Source organism: Rhizophagus irregularis, chromosome 14 (assembly GCF_026210795.1).
Source record: "Rhizophagus irregularis chromosome 14, complete sequence".
In the NCBI taxonomy this organism is placed as follows: domain Eukaryota; kingdom Fungi; phylum Glomeromycota; class Glomeromycetes; order Glomerales; family Glomeraceae; genus Rhizophagus; species Rhizophagus irregularis.
The window spans coordinates 4,420,694-4,433,878 of record NC_089442.1 but is presented as its reverse complement, the minus strand read 5'-3'; the positions used below and the strand labels follow the sequence as shown (position 1 = coordinate 4,433,878).

The following is a 13,185-nucleotide window of genomic DNA, read 5'->3' as shown; positions in this document are numbered from 1 at the left end:
TATTTAATTAAGAATATAGTGTCATTCATTAATGTATCTCATACAATTATAAAAAAAACCAGATTTTTTTTTTATATCTTTATTTAACAAAACGTTATTAAACGTTCATTTTGTAGGTATTGATATCAGTCCTCAGGTTTGGATTGGTAAGTTTTGAAGCGTTCTTCGAAACTTTTTTTAAATGAATTTTTTTAAAATTTTATTTAAACTTTTTTATTTTTTTTGTAGGTGTCGGCTTTCGGTTATTTAGCTTTGGATCGGTAAGTTTTGAAACGAGAGTTTTGAAACTACTTTTTTTAAATATTTTTTTTTTAAGAAATTCTTATTAATTTTTTTTTTCTTTTTTTGTAGGTATCAGCATCAGTTCTTGCTTTCTTGGATTGAAGATTTTAATCAGTAAGTTTCAAAATGTTCGGATAGTTTTGACCGGATTGGCCGGATTAATCAGATATTAACTGTTCAAAAAAATTTTTTTTTCTTAAAAAAAAAAAGTTTTTTTATATCTTTCAGTATTATCTAAGATAATGTTAAATTAATCGGTTATTTAGATAATTCTAAGTCCTCTTCGAAATGTCAATATGCTTATTACTAGGGAATTGTAACGTGATATTATTAATTCTACATAAATTTTAATATAGATTTCTTTCAAATTCGGGGATAAGCACAGCTGTATAATTATGGGAACTAATGTCTAATCCATTCATGCGTTTAAAAAGATTTAAGACGAATATCATAGATTATGAAGAAAAAAAGTTGATTTTTAATCATAATTGGACTTTACCTCGTAGGAATAATACGTAACAATTTTTCTTGTAAAGAAACCTAAGTTAGGTAAACGAGAAATTTTAATCGTATCGTAAAGATCATTGCAACAATTGCTTGTCTATAATACGTTTACATGAGAACTTCTTGCATTGTAGTTGATTGGTTACTCAGCTTTTTGGTATTTTATATCGTAATATAAACTAACTCCAGAAAGTACTTTACTAGAATAAAAATGTTTATTTTTAATGAAGGTGAAATTTATTTTCTAAAAAACTTATCGATTTCTCTTGAAAGGAAACGAATTTTCACTTTTGTAATATTAATATTTTTCTTAAACGGAATTATTTAATATAATTTCAAATTATTACTATTTCTGCATTTATTAAAAAAAAATTAAAATTTTATCTTTCTCCTGCAGATGCTGTAAGTGCTGAAAATTCTTAAAATCTTTTTTTGTTGAAAAGTATTTTGAAGAATCTACTGAATTACAATCCGTACTGATTTAACAAATCTTTTAAGTTTTAGATCATTTAAAAATAAATTTGGATATTGACCGTTGAAACAAAAAAATATCTTCCCTTTTGAAACTAAACAACCTTTAGTCACACTATGTTCTAGCATAATAATAAATTTATTGGATAGCCCGTCAAATTATGTGATTTATGTCACGTATACGATCCTCTTATGCTCAACGTCTACCGTTTAGTCAGCAAACGAATTATTATTAAAAAGTTACCATATTCCGTATAGGAAGCTTTGCCCACTTTAACAATAAAGCAAAGTATAAATAATTTATTTACAATTTTACAACTAATCCTTATTAAATAGAATAATATTAATTGTGATTATATTATAAATTAAAAATTATTCAAAATAAATTACAAAAAAAAGACAAAGTTATTAGTTATTATTAAAAACTACATGAAAATAAAATAATTCTTTAAAAGTTTTAAACATTATTTATTTCTGTTTACCAATAAATCCTATAATAAGGAATATAATTAAAAATTGATAATAGTTAATACTCATTAAATATTATCAAATAATACTAACTTGTATTTTTGAGTGTTTAACCTTTAAACTTTTACAATCTACAAACTATAAGATCAAGAACCCATAAAGGTGATATATTTCACTAAATTTTGCTATAAAATAATAAAAAAATGTTGTTGGTTAGATTTATTTGTTCTTTCCTGATTCTTTCAATTTACTATACTGTAGGTGAAAAAAATGAATCATTGGTTGCCAGTTTATTTTTTTTCTTCCACCGCGATGCGGCAATCACGTGAACAGCAACGGGTTTTTTTTTTTGGTTGAGCGGTCTGATGGAGAAATAGATATTACACGAACATAATTGATCATTTATCAAAAAGTCGTGCCACAAATCATTAGATCATTAGAATAAATTAGGAATATCAATTTAATCGGTTATCGGTATGGTATAGCTATTAGTTTGTATTAAATTACGGCTAATCACATCTTTAACAGACCATTTTGTTAAAAAAATAAAATAAAAAAATTTTTTCCAGTCTTTAATAGACTGTTTCATTAAATTTCGCCTCAAAAAAAAATTGATTCAGAATCGGGAAAAGATCGACTCGAATCCAGTTTGATTATCTGATCTTTTTTTTTTAGTTTCTTCAAGAACGGACTGAACGGTTCTTTCAGAACGGCGATTTGGAGGAAGGTTTAGTATATTTTATTTTTTTCGGTTTTTTTCCTTTACTTACTTTATTTATTTCTTTAGGAACTGTCTCTTTTGAAACGGCGAGTTAAGTGGACTTCCAAGAGGTACGGGAAGGTTAGTATATTTTTCATTTTTTTTGATTTTATGATTTTTCATTTTTTTCATTTTCTTACTTACTTTATATATTCTTATTTCTTTAGGAACGGTCTCTTCTTTCGCGATTTCAGAACGGCGATTTCAGTGGATTTCTAAGAATGCAGGAAGTTGCGGAAGGTATATTTTCGTTTTTTTTTCTTTATTTTTCTTTTTTCTTCACTTACTTATTCTTATTCTTTAGGAATGGTCCGTTCTTTTAGAACGGTGATGATCAAGAATAGAGGTAAATGGGAGTGTGCGAATGTGTTTATTAATTAAGAACGTTCTAACGATTCTTTTCTTTTTGTAGGATACTGAACAAGCTACTATTAAGAAAACTGACCCAGGTTGACTCAACTCGTTTCGGTCTTTAATTATTTAAAAAAAATATTTTTTTACAGAAATACTTTAGGAACCGTCACTCGGACTTGAATTCGTGAAAGAGTAGGTTAAATATATGGGTTTCTTTTGTTATAGGAACGTCACTAACGTTCCTTTTTTTTTCTTTAGGTACTGGCATTCGGACTTGGAATTCTCTTGCAAGGGTAAGTTAAAAGGTGTGAGGGAAGGGAGGTTTGCTGTAGGAATGTCACTGATATTCTTTTTTCTTTTTTTCTTTAGGAACTTGCATTCGGACTTGGAATTCTCTTGCGAAAAGGGTAGGTTAAAGGGGGTGGGGGAGAGTTTATTGTAGTCATAATTGTTCGACGCGATCCATCAGAATTTTCTTCAGCAATTAATCCCCTTGAACCTTCAATTCTTCAAATGATTTTTGATGTTTAATATGTCCTGAAATTCTTCTTATACGTGACTGTGGTCGTGTTTGTATTTGTGTTTGTTACTGGTGGAGTTGAAGAAACAAACGGTGACGTTAATAGGGCCAAAGTAGTTTTTATTTTACTGGAACGTTACTCCCTTTTTCTTTTTTTCTTTAGTAAATAGCAATGGACTTGAAATTCTTTTTATAAGTTTGTTAGTAAAGATCGGAAATGTTAGATGTTTGATAAAAATTATTATTGTTTTTTAATAAAAAAAATCAATTACGTCAGTACAAACGTTAGTATAAATAAATTACGTTACGTCAATATACGATTCGGCATTGTGCTGTAATATATAACCCAAACTAACCGATTGAATTTTAAAAATTGTAAAATTTTTGATTTTGGAATTTGGATAAGTGTGAATTTAACTATCTTTTAAGTCATTCAGTTATAAAACCTTTCGGTTTACCCGAAGTAACCAGGTTACCCGAAGTGACCTGAATTTAACCTGAATACTTCGGATCAACAGGTCGGGTCAGGTCAGAACATGTTACCCGACCTGAACCGACCTGAAAAAAAAATATCAGTTCAGGTTAACCAGGTAACCCAATCCGACCTGACCCGTGCGGACTGCGGAGCTCTAGACGAGGATATAGAGTCTTGGCCTCTTTGGGGATTAGTGGTTAGCTCGAAATTCAGGGAATCCCCTCTGAATTATCTACCGAAAAGTGAGTAAAAAAAAATATTATTTCATTTATATCATTAAGTCGAATAGCGCTATTTTTTAATATATAACAAATAACCACTCTAGGCGGTAATACTTCCAATGGAAATAAAGTACCCATGCACCTTTTCAATTCTTCTCATTCCTTTATAATATTTGTTATTTGACCAAGATCTAGCTTTTCGCTTAAATAAGGCTTCTTTGCTCCTTCTATGTGGCATGTTTTTAAAAAATATACTACTAAAATAACTGCAGCGATTTTATAATTAAAATTGATACATGTGACTATTGCTAATCAACAGCATTATGTTTATACTGTAGTTCTCAATTACAGATAGTTTGGCCTCAATTTTTTTGCTATCAATTAGTGAAACAAATTAATGTGCATGCACATATTTTCAATTCGAAACAAATAAACATATAATGGATCTGTTTAATATTTTGGTTATTATTCGCTTGAATTCAATGAAAAAAGAGAATTTTTTTAATAAAAGATATACAAAATAAAATAAAATCCTAATTCATTTGCAGAATTTTTTCGAGAGTAACACCAGGTCTGGGAACAAACCTTACTTTATAAGGTTGTTTTTTATCAACAAGTTTTAAATCTAATTTAATGGGATTTCCAGTAATTGAGTCATAATCATTTTCAACGTTAAATAAAGTTAGTGCATAACCAACTGTTGTAATCAAATTTCTTTCAGCAAGATGTTGTCCCACACAAGCTCTTCTTCCTCTACCAAATGTCCAAGGATCTCTTAAATCATCATATTTCTTAAGTTGACCATTCTCATCAAGATAATGTTCAGGATAAAATTCATTTGGACGTTCAAAAAGTTTTTCACTTGTATGTGCAGATTTATAACTCATCATTATGGTAGCTTTTGCTGGAATGTAATAACCTCTATAAACATCATCTTTTGTTGTTGAATGTTTCATTAATGTACTACTTCCCGTCCTGTTAAAAAAAAATTTTTAATCTTTCATTCAAGTAAATTTCAGATTTTTTTTTTTTCTTACCTGCATCTTAAACTTTCTTTAATGGTAGCCCAAAGATAAGGTAATTTTAAATCATCTTGAGGGGTCTGGAAACGATTTCCCTGAAGACATTCATCCAATTCTTTTTGAATTTTTCGTTGCGCTTCAGGATAATTTGCAAGAAGGGCCTTTTAAATTATATAATTTGTTAAAATATTAATTTTTATGAAAATACATTAATTTAGTATACCAATTAGATACGTACCCAGATCCATTGAAAAAAATTAAGTGAAGTTATGGCACCAGCGATTAAAAAAGAATTGTTTAAATTCATAAAATCCACTTCATCAAAAACAAATTGTTTTTTTAATTCATCATCATCATTTTCCAAAGAATCTTCGTAAGGTTTTGAAACAATATCAGAAGAAATATTCATATTCTTTAACACGTGAGCAGCAAAACTATTTTCATTTTCATTTTCTTTAAGTTTTTGACGTAAATCTTCCAGTAAATGTTTAAACAATTCACGAGCTAAATCTCTTGCTTTATAAGCATGTCTATTTATTCTCTTTTCCACGAATGGAATATATTTCAACCACGGAAACTTATCAATGGTACAATTTTCTGGTCTTAAAATTTGAGCGATTTCAGAAACCATTTGTTCTATTTGTTGGGTTAATTTTTCAGATTTTTGTCCAAATAATATGGTGGTAAGTAAATTGATTAAAAAAAATCTCAAATCATTGGTCGGATTAAAGCTTTCTGAAGAACGAACATAAAATTTTATCATGAGATTTTTTACTTCGTTGTGTATAATGTCACGATAATTGATATTAACCATCTTTTGTGTGAGTGCTTGATGTGATACTGCACGCATGGCTCTCCAATACTTTCCATACTACAAAAATATACATATTATATATATGTTTATGAATATGAATCCATGATATACTTATTAATTTTCAATTTACGTTTACATACCGGAGAGAATCCTATAGATTTTCCTCCATCAAAATAAACTCTTGTAGTAGCATCATTATACTAAAAAAAAAAATCAAGTAAACTTTATCGCAAAATTCATAATGAAATCCCTCAAACAAAATAAATTTAAGTTTTCTCTTAATTCAGAAGACTTACAGGTCTTGAAGAATAAATAGCACTACGTTTCACCAATACATCTTTTACAATTTCATAATCATTTAATATAACCCAAGTTTCTGCACCATAATGAACTTGAAAAATTGGACCATATTCTTTAGAAAATCTATCAATAAAATCTTGAATGGGGACATTATTAATCTGATGTAAATTTCCAATAATTGGAAGCGGTGTTGGTCCTGGAAGAGGAATACACCCATTTGGAATTTTTGATTTTTTACGTTGATTGTTGAAGAAAACATAAATTATAGCAGCAAAGAATAATGTAAATAAGAATGTAGGCAATCCCATTTTTTGTTTTGTTTGAGAGAGAGAGAATTAAATGTTTGAAAATTTTAATTATAAGTTGATGAAATGAAAATCACTATTCCGATTGGGGTACCGATCATATACATATGTATAGAAAATCGTTCTTTTTTGAACATACTAAGAGAAATTATATGGATAGATGGATAGACAAGGGGGAAACTACCACCGCGGTGGAACTTAATAAGACAATGATTGTCGATTAGAGTACTATAAAAAGTTTTTGAAACAATCTGACGCCCAGCTTAAAGTTAGCTCTGAAATTAGGGCACAGTTACCGAAAGAAATTTCTGATGATACTATTCTAAAGATAACGAATATTGCTAGAAAAATCACCAATTTGTTTGTCCGTTTAAGTGATGATCGGGCTCAACGGATACCATTTCTCAAACGAATAAAATCCTTTACTCCTTATATCATTTTACATTTGAGTCCGGAAAACATTGAATATGTAGTTTCAGAAGTTAATAAACGAACTTGAACAGGCAATAAACACTCTATTCACTGTATTAATAATTATGTAAACGTGAAATAAAGAATTAGATTAGCGATTTATTTCTTTGATAATTGTACGTATTCCAATGAAATCAATGATCAAAAAATTAATCTGTTTTTATTTGAATTTTTAGATGATAATGTTGCACATCGAGGTGATCGGGCAGTAAAATCTCGTAAAGAAATTACTTGGGATGTAATAAATCAACTTGTTATAGCATTTGATAATCCAATGGATAATTCTCTTTTTAAAGATATTTCGGAATTATCTAATATGACCGCAAAATATACATCTGAAGGATGGACCAGATTATTTAATTGTTATTCAATAGGAGAAGAGCGTTTCAATGTTATATTACAACAAGAGATTTTAAAACGCGAAAAACGAGTTGCAAAGGGCAGAAGAGCAAAAAATATTGGACATCATAAAATAGCAAATATGAAAAAATCTAATAATAATACTAGGGGTCGTGGTAGAGGTGGAGTTCAGCATGTATTGCCGTCTAATATATTTACAACTCAATCTTCAAATTCAAATACTTCTGTTTTTAATGAATCACAGCATTCTTTTAGTATGCCTTCTAATCCCATTATTCTTTTGAACAAAATATTAATTACTTGTAACATCAATTTACAAAATATACATCTAAATTCTAGTGTTCTCTCGCAATCTAACCCTAATGCAGAAATTCAGAATCTTCCTAATATACAAGCTATTCATTCTCTTCCAGACCCAATTCAAAATCCCCAAACAACCAAACGTACCAAAAGAACAACCTGTACACAAGAATTATCATTTTTAGAACCATTAGTGAATGATACAAGCGAAGAAAATATTAATAATGCTATTCAACAATTGAATAATTGGAATATAGCAAATAATCAAACTGAAAATATGTGGGATAGACAACGCGTAATAAAATGGGTACAAACACGAACCCGTGATAATAGGTTGACAAGAGAGAAACGAGAACGAAATAATTAAGTCTAAAAATAAATTATTAGTATCAATATATTGTATTAATATAGAAACATTGTAATATTTACCGTTATTAATAAAGAATTTTTATATTATCATCCATCTTTCAACAATGTACATATAAACTTCTGACCAAATTTTACAATAATACACCTATATTAATGGTTGACATTTCGTGCGAAAGAACTTATATTGGCAAAAGGCTCTCAGTTTAAAGGTCAAAAAGTCATAGAAAAGCCTTATATATTGAAATATTTAAGGGAGTGAGGTATTTCAATGAAATTAGTGCCATTTGAAAGTTCATACGTATTACTTTTAATGTATTTCAAAAAAAGTTAAAGTCGTTGTCCTGTTCGATTCGAACCAAATGAGATAGGCTAATTTATGTAGTACAAAATTTGATTGGCGCTGCGCCAGTGACTGTTATGAGATCCGCACTACTCTAGAACATGCTAGAAATTCTAAATATAATATATATCATCCACCGGACAATTATAATATACAACGATAGTTCGTATGATTTCTCTTTGATGTTGGCCAATAAAATTCTTTGCATGTGACTTATTATGTAAATGTGAACTGAAAAAAATTTGTCTCCACTTTCCAGTGTTGGGACGCGTCAGGACATGTTTAATCAATGAAATCTATTTTTAGAAGCGGGCACCTATCTAGATTTCTCATTTAAGACGAACATAAAAATGGATTTCTTTGATGAGACAGATGTTTCCGAGTGGACTTGTCGAGTACTATAAGAAGCATATTTCACAATATGGATCTCTCAAAAAGATTCTTTATGATATAAACATAAAGCTCAAACAGATTGTAGCTGACTCTGACTCTAATTCAATGCATGGAGAGACGTCACAGTACATTATTGATAATTGGAAGGTATGTATTGTTATGTTATGATCTGAGTGAGATTGAGGGGATAAAGTCTCATTTTGTGAGATTAAAGGGGCAGTTGAGATTTGGCCAAACTGGAAGCCTGGGACACACAAAGTCAACCGGTCATGAACGCAAAGTTTAACACTTCTCTCAACTCCATTATTCTTTTTTCCCTCAACTCATTAGTCTTTAAGAGCCATACAAATTTTAATTTTCTTCCTTCTTTTTTTTTAAGAATTGGACCAAAAATGTGAAACAAACAGCTCAGAAAATGAGTTGATTCAAAAAAATATTAATAAACGTGAAATCATTATAGTATGTTCTTTTTAACTCTGTTCACAAGATGAAGATATACAGAATCATGAAATTAAATTTATTTTTTTGGCTCCTTTTACAGAAAGAACATTATAATGAAATTTTAAAAAGTGCATTAGTACAAGATCAAATCTTAACAACTACACTTACCAAGCGTTTAGCAGATTTTAGTAATAACCACAAAGAGAATCGTTCAAAAAAATGAGCGATATTAATAATTTAATTTAATTTTGTTTTACATCTAGTTCATTAAGTAACATTCCTTATATGCACAGAATATGCAGAATGATGAGCCAAAGACTAATCATAAACAGAATGAAAACTTTAAGATATCCGATATAGACCTAAACATCTTTTCTACTGAGACTGGTGAAACTGAGTTGTTGAATCCTGTGCAAAAATATTTAAAAAAGTATAAAAAATATCTGAATAAAGATAGTCAAAGTAATGTTTAGTTATTGCCCTCTGGAAAATTAGTTAAAAAAGTAATTCGCAGTCTGGATGACCTACATAAATCTCAGTAACATCCTATTTCATATTTTTCAACCTTTTTTTTATTATGTATTTAGCCTGTCATGTTTAGGAATTATACATATTAGTACAAAAGTTTGCAGACCCGAATGGATCAAATCTAAAAATTGGGATTATTTATAAGACATCATAGATTATTCTAATTGTGAATTTTCATGCAATATAAAAAATTTATTCATGCATTATTAGAGACTGTAAGGATAAATTATTATTTTATTTTTAATAAAAATACTATTTACATTCTTCATAACGTCAAATTTGATAATGAATTAAATAATGAAATGATATTTATAGTGGATGTTCTTTTGTAATTTTTAGTATATTTGATTTTATAAAAATATTACTTATTTACACAGGTCGAAAAGTGAAAAATCAGTCACCAATCGGTCACCAATCAGGTAGCTGATTAATGACCGATTGGTGCCTGATTGGCATTTTCGCCAAATACTGTCACCAATCAGGCAGTTTGCTAACTTTTGATCCAGTGATCAGAAACGAATGAAATATAGCTCATTGGAATCGTCTCAACATGACGAATCTAATGGTAGTAAAATCTCATTTCTAGGATTAATACTTGATGAGAAATTAAGTAAAATATAAAAATAAAAATGTATCATTTATATTTTATTTAATTTTTTATTAACTATTAATCCTAGAAATGAGATTTTACTACCATTAGATTCGTCTTGCTAAGATGATTCCAATGAGCTATATTTCATTCTTTTCTGATTACTGGATCAAAAGTTAGCAAACTGCCTGATTGGTGACGGTATTTGGCGAAAATGCCAATCAGTCACCAATCGGTCACCAATCAGGTACCTGATTAGTGACCGATTGGTGACTGATTGATGCCTGATTTTTCACTTTTTGACCTGTGTTATTTGTTTAACTTACCTTAATTTTGAAAATGCAAAAAACTTGTTCAATATGAAGTTGACATTTTATAGTACAATAAAAATGAAGTAATATTAGGCTTGCTTATGGTTCATCCAATTTTACAATATCTTGCAAATGCAGTAACTGGTCATGCTATATATATGCCATATATGATATATTTCTCAATTTAATATCAAATATATATTTGATTTTCATTTCATCTTTTCATGATATTAAAATTCTACAAATAAAGAAGAAATTTATCTAAAAGTAAGTGCAAATCAGCAACTATTATGATGTGACTTTAAACCTGTTGATGATAGATTTTTAGATATAAAGGTCAATGGTTTTTTTCAATCCTCTAGTGAAAAGGGTCTTGAATTATACATGATAGAGTTATCTGGAGGCTATTTAACTTTTGATTTGTCTTGCTATCTGAAAGATTATGTAAAAGGATATTGGGTAGTCATGACCTATTTAATAATATAGTTACAATATTAAATTATGGTGATTTTAAAATTATAAGATATTTACAAACTTATTTTTTTTATACAACATGGTAAGTTAGTTGTTAAGTTTTGAATTTTTAAGTTTTACACTTAAATTATTTCTATTTGCAAATAGGACTAGAAGTACAAATTTAGGGCATGAATTTACTTGTCTTAAAAATTTATCAAATATTTCTCATTGGAACTTTTCAACTTCCAGTCAGTTGAAAAAACTATTATAAATTCATATATACTTTAAAAGTCTTATGAAGTAAAATTTTATAATTTTGATCATATTGTCATAATCACTGATTATTATTTTTTTTTTTGTACAGATGGATTTAGATGATAGCATAAAAGTACTTAAGAAACTCAAAAAGTTTCACCACAAAAATTCAGCTTTGCATTCTCAAATTTCATTAAAAAGCTATATGGGCGATGTTAAAAATTTGTTGTAAAAACCTAAAGATAAAAATTTACGTATTATTAATTCACTTATATATTAATGATGACAATTACAATAATTCTGACTATGACGATCCACCTTTGCTTTTACCTTCATCAAATTGGTGATTAGATATTATTAAATATAAATAATAATCTTGCAGAATTTAAATTTTAATGCAAAAAAATGATAAAAATACGCTATCTATTCTATAATATATATAATAAAGTATTAAAGCTTTGTTACCCAATGTTTGTGTTTAATTTTATATAGAATTTTTTTAGTTATATTTAAAATTGCTAAATAAAATTTCATCAGTACTATTATACAGATTTGTACCATATCAAAAGTTCAAGAAATTGGCATAAGAATCCAGTGATCAGCAGTATAATGATGTAACTTACACTTTTTATAACTTATATTTAGTTTAATTTACATCCAGTGTAATTTATATAAAGTTTAATTTATATATAATATAATTTATACTAAAATTATGAACAATATATATAGAATAAATAAACAGTAAGAAAGAAGATTTTCAAGTATTGATATTAGGATAAAGGATGAACAATTTGACTAAAGTGAATTTATAGACTATCTGAACTATGCTATTTTACATAAAAAAATGATTTAATTAAAAGGTATCTTAGTACAATCATAAACTGGATGCAGTACTACATATAAATGGCATAGCATAACAATCAGAAAAATTCTTACTGAAAATTGGATCTATGTAATATAAGATTGAATTTCATATTTCTATTTTGCAATTATTTTGTTTCATTTTATCTTACAGCTATAAAAGATAGAATTATGCATCAAGAGTTTCTGATTTTTCAATATTTCCACCTTATAAAAGAGGATATATATCATTTTTATACCTTAACAGTAAATATAGTTCTTATGATTATATACAATGAACTTTAAATAAATGATCTAATTTAAATATCATGACTCCCTATGAAAAAAAAAATTCTTTAAAATATACTTAAAATGTACTTATATATTTTTAAAATATATCTAAAATGTACTTAAAATTTTTAAATGTACTTAAAATATACTTAAAATTGCAATTTTAAGTATATTTAAAGTATGAAATTTTATACTTAAATTATATTTAAAATATACTTAATTGCAATTTAAATATAATTTAAGTATAATTTAAGTACAAAATTTTACACTTTAAATATACTTAAAATTGCAATTTTAAGTATATTTTAAGTATATTTTAAAATGTTAAGTATATTTTAGATATATTTTAAAAATATATAAGTATATTTTAAGTACATTTTAAAGAAATTTTTTTTTATAGGGACTATGATAAATTTTGTAGTATTTTAATTAATAACAGTGATTATTTGAATAATATTGAAACTTTAGTTTTTTTCTAATTTTTATAATGAAAATTTCTACTTAAATAAAAAGTAGTATCATCAACAAAAAAATTAAAGATACATTTAATTCACTTTAAATGTATTATATAGTATTTGTCTGCTAAAAGTAAATAAAAAATCTATATGTAAATCACTTCATGATGTATTAAATAGAGACTAATTATTCTGTGAAAAAACTACAGCAAATATCAAAGTATATGGCTGGATAAATCCATTACTTGAAACAGCAAAGTTTAATAAAAAAAATATCATAAGCAATATAT

At 27.5% G+C, this 13,185-nt stretch overlaps 3 protein-coding genes across 3 annotated transcripts; 2 read left to right on the top strand and 1 right to left on the bottom strand.

Moving 5' to 3' along the window:
* Positions 1–2,201: 2,201 nt before the first annotated feature.
* OCT59_006649 (uncharacterized protein) lies at positions 2,202–3,255 on the top strand (the record flags this gene model as incomplete). Its single annotated transcript, XM_066141406.1, has 8 exons — positions 2,202–2,204; positions 2,411–2,452; positions 2,513–2,566; positions 2,653–2,725; positions 2,790–2,851; positions 3,000–3,031; positions 3,098–3,132; positions 3,209–3,255. The coding sequence occupies 8 exons, from the start codon at positions 2,202–2,204 to the stop codon at positions 3,253–3,255; spliced, it is 348 nt and encodes a 115-aa protein (XP_065998194.1).
* A 1,216-nt stretch (positions 3,256–4,471) lies between these two features.
* Positions 4,472–6,499, bottom strand: OCT59_006648 (uncharacterized protein; the record flags this gene model as incomplete). Its single annotated transcript, XM_025323591.2, has 5 exons — positions 4,472–5,030; positions 5,093–5,238; positions 5,316–5,948; positions 6,032–6,091; positions 6,188–6,499. 5 exons carry the CDS (start codon positions 6,497–6,499, stop codon positions 4,589–4,591), a joined length of 1,593 nt encoding a protein of 530 aa, XP_025172215.1. The 3' UTR covers positions 4,472–4,588.
* Positions 6,500–7,241: 742 nt separating this feature from the next.
* Positions 7,242–7,994, top strand: OCT59_006647 (uncharacterized protein; the record flags this gene model as incomplete). Its single annotated transcript, XM_066141405.1, has 1 exon — positions 7,242–7,994. The coding sequence occupies one exon, from the start codon at positions 7,242–7,244 to the stop codon at positions 7,992–7,994; it is 753 nt and encodes a 250-aa protein (XP_065998193.1).
* Positions 7,995–13,185: the final 5,191 nt, after the last annotated feature.